General features: G+C 37.5%; 1 protein-coding gene across 2 annotated transcripts in view; it reads left to right on the top strand.

Moving 5' to 3' along the window:
• Window positions 1-15,966, top strand: part of anapc1 (anaphase promoting complex subunit 1) — a 52,970-nt gene that overhangs the window by 25,027 nt on the left and 11,977 nt on the right. For both annotated transcript variants that reach the window (XM_053502014.1, XM_053502013.1), the window contains exons 26-35: window positions 1,114-1,340; window positions 2,662-2,780; window positions 3,422-3,693; window positions 9,077-9,311; window positions 10,750-10,841; window positions 11,408-11,542; window positions 11,670-11,752; window positions 11,929-12,007; window positions 12,743-12,817; window positions 15,787-15,857. In XM_053502014.1, the coding sequence (XP_053357989.1) occupies window positions 1,114-1,340; window positions 2,662-2,780; window positions 3,422-3,693; window positions 9,077-9,311; window positions 10,750-10,841; window positions 11,408-11,542; window positions 11,670-11,752; window positions 11,929-12,007; window positions 12,743-12,817; window positions 15,787-15,857 (1,388 nt within the window). The remainder of the gene's footprint in view (window positions 1-1,113; window positions 1,341-2,661; window positions 2,781-3,421; window positions 3,694-9,076; window positions 9,312-10,749; window positions 10,842-11,407; window positions 11,543-11,669; window positions 11,753-11,928; window positions 12,008-12,742; window positions 12,818-15,786; window positions 15,858-15,966) is intronic.

The following is a 15,966-nucleotide window of genomic DNA, read 5'->3' as shown; positions in this document are numbered from 1 at the left end:
AGTATAAACTGCTATATTGACCTAACATCACTAGGACAAATATTAGAAATATAAACTCTTTAACTTTTAGTATATAAGTAAATACAGTTTTATAAGTGAACTGTAAAATTAGTTTGTTGTATTCCCGGTTTTGGTCTGAGCTACTCTCTTACACAATTTACCACTCTGTCAGAGCACAAAAATGGCCATACTGCCGAGCTAATCTGTCCTTTTTTATTTTATTTTCATTGTCCTTTTTTACTGACTGTTTTTTTCCCGCTTTCTGCACTCATCTCCTCCCACACGTCCCATTCTGCCTCTTTTGTTGGGTGTGGTTCATTTCAGGGCCGAAGAGCATGCAGTTTCCGTGTACTTGCTATTTCTAAAATTTATTTAATTTGTAGGAATAAGCAGTAATGCCACTGAGAAAATGAACACGCGTACTTCATGTAAAACATATTCATTATATTCATCTCTAGCCCAATTAATGTTAGCTAACATGATATGACTCTCAGATTGTGACATTACTGGTTAATCTTAAATCTGGTAAACTAAATATGTTTTAGAAACAGTACTGAAGAAATGTGGTTCAGTTGCAGATGATGTAAGCAGCTATAAACAGTAAAGAAACCAAATCCTTTATAAAAGGAAACAAATATTTTGTTCATGCTTCACTATTGTCTTTGGACCAGATCAATAATACATCTGTGAATAATCTGTGCCGTGACCAGTGTTTCAGTAGCTGAATTAATGATGGCTTCTATTGTTTGGCAGTAAACAAAACCTCACAACCTGGAGTGCCATTTTAGAAACTGTCAGTTCTAGTTATATCTTCTACTTTTCTGTAATAAAGGATAACTGTTTTTCTTACTCATTTTTAAGGGGCTTCAGATGTGCTATAGAAACAAGTGCTTAAAGCACAAATGTTTAAATCACAAATGTTTAAATCACACATTATTGCTAGTTCTCTACCCAGTGTAGAGTATATAATAATACCAATCTGGTTATCTATTTAACCAGAAAGGCAGATAGATAAGTAGATAGATAAGTAGATAGATGGGGAAGAGAGAGCGAAAGATGGTCATTTGTTTGCGCTTTCGTGTGTGTGTGTGTGTGTGTGTGTGTGTGTGTAAGATGGTTGCACTGAATGAGCCACTAGAATCCCCAATCACGAGCGAGGCAGATGAGGAGGAGGATGGTATGACAGATCTTCATCCGGAGGTGACGGGACTGATCTGGAGCCGTGACCTGCGTGTTCAGGAGGTTCGACGTCTGCTCCAAAGCTCCAGACCTGTACGGGTCAATGTCCCCCATTTGCCAGAGGTCAGCGATCATGAGTATATTGAGGAGAAGGAGAACAAGTAAGAGAACTCACCTTTTCATGATTTATATGAGAAATGATTTTATCTCATTATACAATTAAAAAAAGGTAACTTTAATAGTTAAGGGATATAACAGGAGACACCCCTAGTATTGACCTCTTTCAGACATGTGACTGCCATAATGTCAGTTACAACAATGGAAGGCAGAAGTACAATTAACTAACATTAGGCTACTATGTATTTTCTTTGATAATTACATTCCAGATGTATTTCAGAGACAAAAAATCTTTAAGCTTAACAAACATTAATATTAACTACAGGATTAACTAATGCTTTGTCACACTGATACAAGAGTAACTTTGCAATTGATTGCTTCTGGTCTGCTAGTTATTTTTATATGTAGCATGTTATCGGACCTTATTTAAAAGGTAAAGAAGCATGTGAAAATGGATCAAGGTAATAAGGCTATTAATATGCTTGTTAAATTGATTTGGTATATTAAGTTTGATTTGTTAATATAAACATGGTCACCCCAGACGTGTTTGCAAGCAATAGCATTAGATCATTCAGTGCTTCTGTTGCAAAACCAGACCCTGGTTACGGCATTAGACTACAGTTTGGAAGATCCCAGGTTCAAATCTCACAGCCACCAAAAAAATGTCGCTCTGGACAAGGGGGTCTGCCAAATGCCTAAATGTAACTGTTCTGGGGTTGAATCCCAAATAAGCTAACATGGTGATGTAGTCCACTATGTAGGATGTTGAATTTATTTTTACATACAGAGTAGTGACCTTGGTCCCTTGTTGAGGGGTAGGAGAGCGATTTGGGATTCGGTATTCAGCCTCGTGTTAGAAGCGCAACACAACACACAGTTCAGAGGCAATTCGGAAACTGTGGCTCAAGAAGTCAAAATGTTAGCAGGTGCATTTTCTTGGTAAAAGTACTTCCACAAATGGTTTTTCAACGTGGGTTATTCCGTGGGTTATGAATAACCATCCAAAAGTTGGCAGAACCATGGTGGACAGACATCATGATGTCATCTGCAAAAGTTCAATACTAAGTAAAAATATGACTGAAATGTCAGACTGTATCTTCACATGGCCTCATTGGTAAAGCAGTTTATGCTGCTAATCTGCAAGTAAGAATCTTAACAGATAAAGTAACTGTCACAGTTAAAATTAATGTACGATCACAATCATATTCCTAATTATTACTTCGAGTGCTGTTTAACTAGTAAGCATATAAAAATAAGCAACTTTTTACCTATCTCTCTCTCTTTCAATTTTCACTTTCCATTTAAACTTGCCAAATGTGCAGTTATAAAGTATTCCACTGTTTTGCTTTGCCACTGTGTTGCCAGGCTTCTCCAGCTGTGTCAGCGCACCATGGCTCTCCCTGTGGGTCGAGGCCTCTTCACACTCTTTTCATATCATCCAGTACCAACTGAGCCCCTGCCTGTGCCAAAGCTAAACCTGACTGGTATGCCTGAGCACAAACCAACAAGTTTTCTCCATATAATCTTACATCATGCATGATTAGTATATGGAAAGAATGTGTGAAGTAGTCCGTTAAATGCCTAGCACTGAAAAAACACATTTTCCAGTATTTTCTATGTAGCTTTGACCATAGGGGATAAGAAAAACTATATTAAATGTATTCTGGGCACTCTCATGCTTTCTCACAAACTTTTTGCAAAAGCAGGCATACTTTCTGCTTTTTGATGTTCAAGATAATAACCTCTTCCTCTGTCATGTGGTTCAACAGAGCCACACAATTAGAAAACAGTTTTCCAAGACCAGGCATCTGGTCTTATTTTCTGGTTAAACAAAGTATGTCGAAAAAGGTAGTTCTTGAATTACGTATTGGAAAAAAAAAATAATTCAATTTTCAGTTGATTTTTTTCCATTTTAAGTATGAAGAAAAGGAGAATTTTTAAATTAAAAGATGCATCCTTTAGGGCTGTGCTGATTGTTTATTATTTACAGTTGAGGAAAAAATGTGCATGCTTAATTGTTTATACTATTGTTGGGAGTTTATTTTTGAATTACTATCACTTTGTTCATTTGGAAAGAGTTTTGTAAAAGGTTAAAGAACATCGACCCCTTTATGTCCTCTGGCAGGGCGAGCTCCACCCAGGAACACCACCGTGGACCTAAACAGTGGCAATGTTGATGTGCCACCCAACATGGCAAGCTGGCCTAGCTTTCACAACGGTGTAGCAGCTGGCTTGAAGATTGCGCCAGCGTCACGTGTTGAATCGGCTTGGATCGCCTACAACAAGCCCAAGAGCACAGAGCTAGCCAATGAATATGCTGGCTTTCTTATGGCACTTGGCCTTAATGGTCACCTCACCAAACTTGCCACGCTTAACATCCACGACTATCTAACTAAGGTATACAGACCTTTTTATGCTTTTCATTTTAAGAGACATGTCTCTAAAGCAGGTCTTACTCTTAGAATACCAGTATTAACCAGTATTTTTTAATATTTAAGCATTCTGATGACTTTGATACTATGATCATTATAACCAATGTTAGTCAAAAGTTATGCTCAAATCATGGTTTGTATGATCATGATTAGGTGGCCCATTATGACATGGCTGATGCATGATCTAGCATTTGAACACATTATGTTGTTGCTTATTTGACAGAAAAAACATTGCAAAAGTTATATTTTTTACTAGAGGGTAATGTCTGACTGCACTGAATTTCTAGCTTTACTCAGTCCATCAATGATGGCCCTGTTGTAGTAACTACTGCTAACCAGTGATTATTTGGAATCTCACCATTTGCACTCCAGCCATTGTACTGGCATGGTACATATGCAAATCTACTGCTTTATACTGTGTTAGTGTCAATAGCTATGAATGGGCCACAACTGAAATATAACCTGGTGGTTGTTTGGTTATCCTTTCTATCGATAGATGAGGTTGAATGGAGGTAACAAATTGACAGATTAAAATAAATAAAAAAAACACACATAAAATTTTCATTACCTACAGTACCTAGTAAAAGGTGAAGTAGGCTAATATAATTTAATTCAAACATGTGATGAGCTATTAATATGGACTATAAAGTAAACCAGTTCTTGAATAACTGTGAGGGATGACTTTATACAGCCAAAGTCTGTGTAATGATAATATTGATGAAGATGAATCATTGTATTTTTACACTTGATAAAATGGTGTGGACAAAATATCAGTTATAAGCAGTGCATTATTTTTTTTTGTTCTGCCAGGCAAACAGTAAATAAAAATGGAATAGCTTGGATATGTAGTCCGATTAACCCGAGTGCCTCCACTAGTGACTTGTCTAGCCCTGTATCATAGGAAACTGTGGAAAGTGTCCTATATATAATTTCTTCAGAATTGGCACGAATGTCCACTTGGACTCAAAGATTGACTAATTAGTGGTCAAAGGCCAACATCACTGTCACATCACATTTGTCTCTTTGTAAACACAATATTAGGGGAATGAGTATTTCTTCAAATTTGCTACAGACATCTACTTTGACTTGAGTACAAAGTTCGCTGGTCAAAGATTAGGTTTACTCTGAGCCTGCGTTCATTTGTCCAAATCTCGTAAAATTCATTTCAATTTTATTTGTATAGCGCTTTTAACAGTTGGCATTGTCCCAAAGCAGCTTTACACAATCAAAAGAATTATTTAAGTTTGTATGGAATTTGAATGTGTATGAATCAAAATGGTCAGATAGTCCCTGGTGAGCAAGCCGAGGGCAACAGTGGCAAGGAAAAACTCCCTGAGATGGTAATAGGAAGAAACCTTGAGAGGAACCAGACTCAACAGAGAACCCATCCTCATTTGGGAGAAACACAGAGCAGAAATTGATCTGCATTCATACTGTGTCTTGATGTTAATATGGAGTCCAGTTAGTTATTGAAAACTCAGGTAGACATGTATGGAGTTCCAGTCCTGAACTATCGAATGGTCAAGTCCTCAGAGAAACATCTGCCAACACCAGCTGAGGCCAGAACCGTCTTCTGGAGAACTATCCCCAGGCACGAGACGCATCCCAAAGAGACACACGGGGCATCCATGTGACGAGATCTCCAACCAGAAGCGGGGCACCGGAATGGGTCAGACAGGTCCGAAGGGGCAGAGGGAGTCTGGATCACTGGCAGCTCAGGAACCACGTGTGTAGCTCGGGAGAGAGAGGGGGAGAGAGGGAAGGGAAAGAGCGGGAGAGAGAGAAGAAGAGGAGAGATAACAGTTAGGTACGGTCACAGTTATATAATGTATAATGTAAATGTATATTTACTGTAGAGTGTAAGCAGAGACTTCGGCAGGACTAACTATAACAGCATAACTAAAAGGGAGAGCCAGAAGGAAACAGACATGAGGGCTCCCTGAGATGTAAAGCAACCAATCACCTCACTGTCAAACCTGATTGATCAATGAGAGTGGGAAGGACAGCATCTAAACATACCAGTTTACCATAATACTCTACGTCCATGAGTCTGCCAGATCTGCTCCTTTACCTAAGGCAAATCTATTTATAAAAATGCTTGATTAATTAAAAAGGTTTTTAGCCTGGACTTAAACACTGAGACTGTGTCTGAGTCTTAAACACTATTTGGAAGACTATTCCATAATTTTGGGGCTTTGTAAGAAAAAGCTCTGCCCCTAGCTGTAGTTTTCATAATACCAGATACTGATAAGCAGCCTGCATCCTTTGATCGAAGTAGGCGTGGCGGATCATAATACACTAGCAGTTCATTCAGATACTGACGTTGCGAGACCATTTAATGCTTTATATGTCAAAAGTAGTATTTTAAAATCAATGTGAAATTTCGCACTGAGCCAATGAAGTGAAGATAAGACAGGTGTACTGTGCTCGTATCTTCTGTTTCTAGTGAGGACTTTCGCTGCTGCATTCTGGACTAGCTGAAGCTTGTTCATGCACCTAGTTGAACAACCAGACAGTAGGGCATTACAATAATCCAACCTAGAGGTGATAAAAGCGTGAACTAGTTTTTCTGCATCAGTTAGCGACAATATATTTCTTATCTTGGCAATATTTCTGAGGTGAAAGAATGCTATCCTGGTAATATTATCCACATGAGCTTCAAATGAAAGGCTGGAATCTATAATCACACCGTTGCACTTGATGGAAAGGCCATTTAAAGTTACAGAGTGATCTAGAATCTTACTTCTAACTGTATGCGGTCCTATGACTAGAACTTCCGTCTTATCTGGATTAAGCAGAAGGAAGTTAATTAGCATCCAATTTCTTATGTCCTGCACACATTGCTCAACTTTAGTAAGCTGGTTTATCTCATCAGGTTTTGCCGAGACATATAACTGTGTGTCGTCAGCATAACAGTGAAAACTAATACCATGCTTACGGCTTTGTTGCCCAAAGGAAGCAGATAAAAGAGATATTTCAGGAATTTAGTCTAAATTGGCACACGGGATGAACTAAAAGTAAAATAGGAACTACACAAGGGCTAATAACCAGTAAAGACACAGACGTTATCAACAGTCCCAACAGTTCCCGTTATCAGCAGTACTCTGTCACTTCCTGAAGAGTACTTGAGTGTTGTGACCTTAGTTTAGTTTGTCATTGATTTTAACCCCAAGGTACCTATACAAGCCAACCCTCCTCACTTCCTCTCACTGGATGACAGGACGAGGGGCCTCGTTTCACTCTCATAGTGCACCACAACCTCATTGTTTTATTGAGCTCCAGTTGATTTTCAGCATGCAGTATGACAGACCACTCCTTCACTAGAGTCATGTCTATATACCGAAGCAATAACTTCCACATTATCCAAAAATACACTTTATAAAATCTTTTATTCATCACTACATATAAGTAGTAAAGAATTTGACTCTGGATCCACGTGTACAAAAACTCCAACTTCATTGGTTATACATATAACTGCAAGACAGCAATCCTAATTGTTCTTATTATTATCTTTTATTGCAGACAAATAAATAAGTTCAACCCATTTGAATCATAGACACAAAATATATAGTAAAAAAAAAATGCTGTAGTCATGTAGAATGACTAATTTCAGTCCTTTCTTTTCAGATTTACGCTTTGATTTAACAGCTATTGTAAAAGACATTTAAAGTATCCTGTATGAGCCAAAGTGTACCAAACAGGAGATGAGGGAACGCTTCCTTGTTAAAAGGAGTAGTTCAGCTTGAAATGGAAGTAGCTGGCCCCTTTTGGTTTCATGCTATGCTCGCTGTATTGCTTTTATGATTTGACATTTAATTCTGTCTTTCATTAATCTCAGTGTAATTCACTCCAGTTTTGGAGTTACACATTCTAATTGTCTTTTTCTGACTTCTGCTCTCATCCTGTTGTTTTTCTCACATGAAAGACGAACTTAAAGCACAGTTTCACTATGACGCTGCATAGCTTTCTCATTTCCAGTCAGGCCAGGCTCTATCACTACTTTCAGTGGTTACAATGCACATATACAATCTATGGCTTCATCTTTACACTGCGTATTTTCACTGGCCCTTTACCACATTGAGAATGGCAACCTGGGCTTTCTAGAATATCATAGTACTCAATTACGAGAAGCCAGCGAAAAACATCCTGCTTACACACATTCATTTGAAAAGTGAATGAATGAAAGAAGAACCGCCTGTTTTTGTCGTCGTCTGTTAAACTTTGAAATTTGCGTTTCGTAAATCACACATCAGCTTGTCTCTCCTTGCCCGACCAAAAAATGTCACCATCTAGATTTAACAAAGCAAATAGGTAAGAGCCATTGATTAGATAATTACTGCAGTGGGTAATATGTTTCAGCTGGCAAGATGTTATTTAACCCCCCACAGATGCTTTAAGTAGTTTCTCATTTTTTAATCAACAATGTCAGAAGACATATCCTTGTGGTTGTGGCAAAGATGTTACTTTGTTTCAGAAGGGTCAAATTACTGCCCTGTATCAAGCAAAGAACACAACTAAGGAAATTTTTAAACTACTAAGATTGGGTTATGAAATGTCCAATGCATTATTAAAAACCTGTAAGGATAGTGGTGAACCAACATCTTTAAGGAAGAGAAGGTCAAAAAGACATCCTAAATGAGCATGATGGGAGATAACTTAACTGCTTAGTAAAATCAAATAGCATGAATAAAATTACAGTAGAACTCCCTGCTATGTTTAATAGTGAAATTTCATAGATAATACTGAAAGTGAAAGCATTTACATGCACAATGCAAAGAGGTAAAAGGACTGGGACTAAACAGCAGTGTAGCTTTAAGAAAACCACTTATCAGTGAGGCTTATCATGGCTTCAATCTTCTAGGGAGCATAAAGAATTGACTATGGAGCATTGTGAACAAAGTTATATTTGCTGATGAGTTTAGATTCTTCCTGTTCCAGAGTACATCAGGTTATGAAAAAAGGCAGGTAAAGTGATGCACCCATCATGCCTAGAGACTACGTTAATGTTCATGTCAAACATCTGACTGAGGGGAATTTGTGTCCCTTTTGGCATGGCAAGGTTGTTTGTGATTTATTCACATTTTGAAGTTTTTCATTTGCATGATTTGACGCAGTGCACTGCTGTCACATGCCTGGCTGATTGGATAATTATGTGAATGAGCAGGGGTATATCAGTTGCTATTTTATTTAACAGTGACTACAGATTTGCACAAAAAAATTGTACAGAACAAATTTTTGTATTTAAAGAATGATTGTAAATGTTTAAATAATGTTTTACAGTACGTCACAATTAACAAATAATTACCATTGTTTCTGTTGAAGTTGATAATTTTTACTTTATTTCTCAGGGCCATGAGATGACGAGCATTGGGCTCTTGTTGGGTGTTTCAGCAGCTAAGCTGGGCACCATGGACATGTCTGTTACTCGTCTACTGAGCATCCATGTGCCTGCCCTGCTCCCACCCACTTCTACCGAGCTAGATGTGCCGCACAGTGTGCAAGTGGCTGCAGTTGTTGGCATCGGCCTTGTATACCAGGGTACTGGACACCGGCACAATGCAGAGGTGCTGCTTGCAGAGATAGGTCAGTACGAGATGCGATCTGTATGTGTGAATGTGTGGGTTGGTGATGGTGGTCAGAGTTTGGCCCTGGTTGAAAAGCAAAAGTCCATAGATATTTTTATGTTGGTGTTCAGTTAGTTTGGATAGTTACTGCAGTGATTAAAATACTTCAGCTGGCAGCAAATATTTTAACCCTAACTGGTGCTGTGAGCTTCTCATATATTAAACTTCCATACCGGAAAAAATATCCTGTGATCGTGGAAAACATATTACTGAGTTTTATAACGATAAAAGTATTGGCCTGCATCAAGCGATACTAGGGACATTGCTAAGATTATTGGAATCGGGTTAAGAACTGTCCAACACATTATCAAAACCTGGAACAATGGTAAACCATCAACTTCATGGAAGAAATGTGGTCAGGAAAAAAATCCTGAATAACCAAGATCAGAGGTCTCATTTAAGAATTTAAATGAGACCTCTGATCTTGGTTATTCAGGATTTTTGCACCGTAAAAAAAAATGACAGTAGAAATCACAGCTTTGTTTAATATAATAATAATAAAATGTTCTGTTTTTTTACAATAAGAACTCGGATTGGGACTGAACAACTGTGTGGTCATAAGAAAAACTACTTGTTAGTGAGGCTAATTGAAGGCTTTAGTTTTGTAGACAGATTTTGGAGCAATGGAAAAACATCATATGGTCTAAAGAGCCCAGATTGACCCTATTTCCAGAGTAATGGGTACATTAGGGTAAAAAAGGAAGTGCTTGCCATCAATATATTTTCTTCCTTCCTGATGACATGAGCATATTCCAGGATAACAATTACAAGATATATCAGGCTCAAGCTATGAAAGAAGATTCTGGGAGAATTAAGAGCTATTTTCACCCATGAACTGGCCAATACGCCTTAAAGATCTCAGCCAAAAGTATATGTGTCTCTAGACAGAAAGAAATGTTGTAATGTTGCACAAGGCTTTTGGTCTAAAATTTTTTTTTAATAAATATTAGAACTTTCATGGTCAATGTTGGTGGGAAATGTTTTGAGTTCATTAATTTAAATTTGACTTGATTAATAATATTCTGAACAGTATTTATCTTGCATATATTTTATAATTTTTTTTTTAGTATTTAGGGATGCTGCCCAAATTCTTTTCTCATTTGCCTCACTTTAGGGAGCAATAGATCAATAATGAAAATGGCAGACATATTGGAGATCTGGTTTATATAATTATTTTTTTCGTTTAAAAAATCTGTTATCTGCCACTTTTTTGCACAACAGTGTTATTAATAGTAATGGTATTACAATTTCAAATGTTTGTTACCTTTCTTTTTTAAGACCACTGTTTTAGACAAATTGTTTAATACGCAGGGGAAAAAAATTTATATAGCAGTAGCTCAACACTCATGGATGTAAGCATGCTTAATAAATGTGTATGTATCTGTGTCTTTACATAGGCCGTCCTCCTGGCCCTGAAATGGAATACTGCACAGATAGAGAGTCTTACTCTTTGGCAGCAGGCCTGGCACTTGGCATGGTTTGTCTTGGGGTAAGTGCTCAACTGCTGCCAAATTATGCAGAGAATGTTTTCTTTCATGCAAATTGCATTTATTTAGAAAGTCACCTGCCTTGCCAGTTTATTAGCACACTTGTGTATTAGCAATTCTCCTGGTCGTCTGACAACATTCTTCCTGCTTGTTATCGTTTAGGCTGCTAACACAGCCAAATCTCTCACACTTCAAGAATAGCTTTCATAGTTTTTCTTTCTGCACTGGAGGCACTCCCTTTTACATTCCAAAAGCATCAAACCATATATAAATGCCACTGTGAGCCAGAACTTGTATATCTTTGGATCTTATTAGTTTTGCCATGTATAAACTATTTTTGATTTTAGAACTTTTTTTTTTTTTAGTAATTGTACAACTCAAACCATAACTGTGGTTCTCAAATATTTATATTAAATTATACAAGTTCAAACAAAAGTGCCTTTTTAAGTTCTCAGAGCATTGCGTTACAAATAAAAAGCATTATGCATATATTATGCATATATGAAGTCTGCTGGTGAGACTGAAAGCTGTGTTTTTTCCCATGCTGACTAAGCCTTTCTCTCTATAGCATGGCAGTAACCTGATCGGCATGACAGACCTGAATGTACCAGAGCAGCTTTACCAGTACATGGTGGGAGGACACCGGCGCACACACACTGGCATTAACAGAGAGAAGCACAAATCCCCAAGCTACCAGATTAAGGTCTTAACAAAGAAAATGGAGCAAGAGAGATATAAACTACTAAATGTTATTAAGGACATAAGTAAATCGTTTTGCTTTTGAGGTTAACTTTGAGAAATCTGATATTCTGTAAAATGATCAATTATAGGAAGGAGACACGATCAATGTGGATGTGACCTGCCCTGGTGCCACTTTGGCTCTTGCCATGATCTATCTAAAAACCAACAATAGGCAAGTCTTTTCTCTCTTACTCTTTTTCACCCTCATTGTCTAGCTTGTTATTTTCTTAAAAGAATTCTTCCAATTTCTCCCATGGTCTCTGTGTGTACTCAGCATTGCACAGTCAGTAACTGAGATGTTACACCCCTCTACCCCCCTCCCCCCCTCTCTCTCTCTTACTTTTTCAGGTCTATAGCTGATTGGTTGAAAGCCCCAGACACCATGTTCCTGCTGGACTTCATCAAACCTGAATTTCTGCTGCTGAGGGTGAGAGGAAGAGGGAATAAGTGATGTATAAATTATATTCTAAAGTTCACTGTAACCTTTGAGCACTTCCTATTATGTATTACAATTGTCTGACTTCATTTTATGATGTATTTCCATATCTGATCACAGCTTCACATGTTCTAAGATTATTTAGCAGTTGCATAGTAAGTACACTGATAGGTTAGAAAACACTGGTTATAAATGTAGCTAAATGTGGCCACTGTTAAAGCCAAAAGGTTACATATACCTCGGTTAATGATGAGTAAAAAACAACTGCACATTTTTCCTGTTACTATGTATATGTGAGCACTATATAGCTCTAAAGCATGGTGATTGCAGCATCATGTTGCGGTTGTTTTGCTATACTGGTGCACTGCGGTAAATAACTGGCACCATGCGTGTTTCTAAACCTTTGAACAAGTTAAACTAAGTATTAAATACAGTAAAATCTGAAATTAATTTGTTTCTTAGTCACAATAGTGAAATGACACTTTATTGTTGTTAAATAAATACCCTAACTGATTTACTCTGTGAAATGTGTGGTAATATAAAATGTCTGTGTAAACTTAAGCCTGAACTTAAGTTTTTTTTTTCAAACCATTCCTCATTATATTTTAAAGTTTCAATTGAAATCAAACAAACACGTATCAGGTTTAATACCCTGGGTATAGAATTACACCTGAAGGGGCAACATGACTGCAAAAGATAATCTTAATGCTTATCCTGTGTCTCCAGACTCTGGCCAGATGCCTCATCATGTGGGACGAGATACTGCCTAATGAGGAATGGGTGACTGGCAACGTGCCTCAGGTACAATAGTACAATATAGTGCAGTTTAATACATTTGTACAAACGTGCATCCTGCCCCAATATTGCATTCATTTTCAAAATGACTCTGTGTGGAGAAAAAATACAAAAAACCCTGATAACTTCATCATCTCAGCTTAACTTCCTCTTACTTCGTTGGGTTTGTAGGGTCACTAAAATATTTTGCAATGCAAGTTTTGCAACCCAAAACTGTATTAAGCCATTTTCCTGCAGTTCTGGGAAGCCAAAGCCTGTTATGTAACTAACAGGTTACTTTCATGTGTGTTGCAAGGCAGTGATGTAAACATTCAGCATCTGTTAAACCAATTTTTCCCAGATGTTTTGTTTGATTATATAATCGGATAATTACAGTAATAGCAATAAATTTAGCTACCTCGCGTTGCCTTTGTACAATGTATGATTTTTTGTGTAAATTTTGCGTAAAACAATTCTGTGCTTGGTTTGTATGGCCTGCTAAAAAACCTTCCTAAATAAGATTAATATAAACTGTATTTTTGCTCTGAGAAGAATTTCCAAAATAAACAGTTGTTTAAAATATTTCATTTTAAAATCCTTTGCCTTGTTACCCCACCCTCTAAGCAAAGACTGGCCACGAGCAGAAACCAGGCTTATGAACATTGCAGAAAGTTGCCAATATTAATTTGAATGCTGAGTGGTTAACATCAATGCAGTTTTATTTAAACTGTTTGTATAGCCGAATCAGTGTCTGTAATCTTTAAATTGTACACATCACTAAGGCACTTGGACAAGGCACATAAGACACTGATAGGATAGGATGCACATTTATTACATGCATTATACAGTCGTGGCCAAAAGTTTTGAGAATTACATAAATATTGGAAATTGAAAAAGTTGCTGCTTAAGTTTTTATAATAGCAATTTGCATATACTCCAGAATGTTATGAAGAGTGATCAGATGATTTACATAGTCCTTTTTTGCCCAAAAAATTAACTTAATCCCAAAAAAACCTTTTCACTGCATTTCATTGCTGTCATTAAAGGACCTGCTGAGATCATTTCAGTAATCGTCTTGTTAACTCAGGTGAGAATGTTGACAAGCACAAGGCTGGAGATCATTATGTTAGGCTGATTGGGTTAGAATGGCAGACTTGACATGTTAAAAGGAGGGTGATGCTTGAAATCATTGTTCTTCCATTGTTAACCATGGTGACCTGCAAAGAAACGCATGCAGCCATCATTGCGTTGCATAAAAATGGCTTTACAGGCAAGGATATTGTGGCTACTAAGATTGCACCTAAATCAACAATTTATAGGATCATCAAGAACTTCAAGGAAAGAGGTTTAATTCTTGTTAAGAAGGCTTCAGGGCGTCCAAGAAAGTCCAGCAAGCGCCAGGATCGTCACCAATGCAGAGCTTGCTCAGGAATGGCAGCAGGCAGGTGTGAGCGCATCTGCACAGTGAGGCGAAGACTTTTGAAAGGGCAGCAAAGAAGCCACTTCTTTCCAAAAAAAAAAAAAAAAACATCAGGGACAGATTGATCTTCCGCTGCAAGTATGGTGAATGGACTGCTGAGGACTGGGGCAAAGTCATATTCTCCGATGAAGCCTCTATCCGATTGTTTGGGGCATCTGGAAAAAGGCTTGTCTGGAGAAGAAAAGGTGAGCCCTACCATCAGTCCTGCATCATGCCAACAGTTAAGCATCCTGAGACCATTCATGTGTGGGTTTGCTTCTCATCCAAGGGATTGGGCTCATTCACAATTTTCCCCAAAAAGACAGCAATGAATAAAGAATGGTACCAAAATACCCTCCAACAGCAACTTCTTCCAATAATCCAACACAACAGTTTGGTAAAGAACAATGCATTTTCCAGCATGATGGAGCACCGTCCCATAAGGCAAAAGTGATAACTAAGTGGCTTGGGGACCAAAACGTTGAAATTTTGGGTCCATGGCCTGGAAACTCCCCAGATCTTAATCCCATTGAGAACTTGTGGTCAATCCTCAAGAGGCCGGTGGACAAACAAAAACCCACTAATTCTGACAAACTCCAAGAAGTGATTATGAAAGAATAGATTGCTATCAGTCAGGATTTGGCCCAGAAGTTGATTGAGAGCATGCCCAGTCGAATTGCAGAGGTTCTGAAAAAGAAGGGCCAACACTGCAAATACTGACTCTTTGCATAAATGTCATATAATTGTTGATAAAAACCCTCTGAAACGTATGAAGTTCTTGTAGTTATATTTCAGTACATCACAGAAACAACTGAAAAAAAGTTTTAAAAGCAGTTTAGCAGCAAACTTTGTGAAAACTAATATTTGTGTCAAATATTAGTCAAAACTATTGGCCACGACTGTACACCTTGAAGACTCGGGGTAGGCAGGAGTGTAAATTATGGTAAGAATTAAAGTGATAAGCTTTTCCAACTGTAAAGTGATAATTTTTTTCTAATTTTACAGTAATTGTTTTTCCATGTGTATATTAGATTATAAACATAGAGGTAGTTGTGGTGTATAATACATTTATGTTGTTTTCACTTTTGGTGATATAAAGATTGTAAAACTAAGTGGCATAAAATTTCAAAATTGGATTACGTGAAAGATTATCTCAGACTAACACATGTGCCATTACATACTTATTCTGTAGAATGTATTAGATTTACTTTGAAATTAAGTTTAAAGCATGGGGCTCATCTACACTTTAAATTGCAATTATATGTTTGGAGTTGCAGATCTCCCGTAATGAGACTTTAGAAGGTCATTACCATTAACTCTCTTTTGTCTAGTGTACAATCTTGATCAAGATCCTTTCATTGTTTCATTGACCCCTGTGCACTGAAAAAGGTCTTGATACAGTATGTGTTTTGAAATATGTAAGAGAGTTTCAAGATGCCCTTACATAAACACTACTGTATAATTTTTAATTACTGTATTGTTTTAAAGTGTACTATCTATAATGAACTCTAATGTTGGCGAGTGTGTTTGCTGGTAGATTATCCAAGAGAACATTGGACTGCAGGAGGAATCATTAGTATCTGAAGATCTGAACATGGAAACCTTGGTGTAAGTTCATGTCATCACAATAGGTTGTGGGTCATGAAGGTTGTTAGAGATTGATTGTAGTGCACCCTTGAGTAATTTAAAGTGGTCCATCAGTTAGCGTTTTGTAGTT

The sequence above is a fragment of the Clarias gariepinus genome, chromosome 8 (assembly GCF_024256425.1).
Source record: "Clarias gariepinus isolate MV-2021 ecotype Netherlands chromosome 8, CGAR_prim_01v2, whole genome shotgun sequence".
In the NCBI taxonomy this organism is placed as follows: Eukaryota; Metazoa; Chordata; class Actinopteri; order Siluriformes; family Clariidae; genus Clarias; species Clarias gariepinus.
Note: the sequence above shows the minus strand (reverse complement) of the source record. Positions and strands in the feature narration are given on the sequence as shown.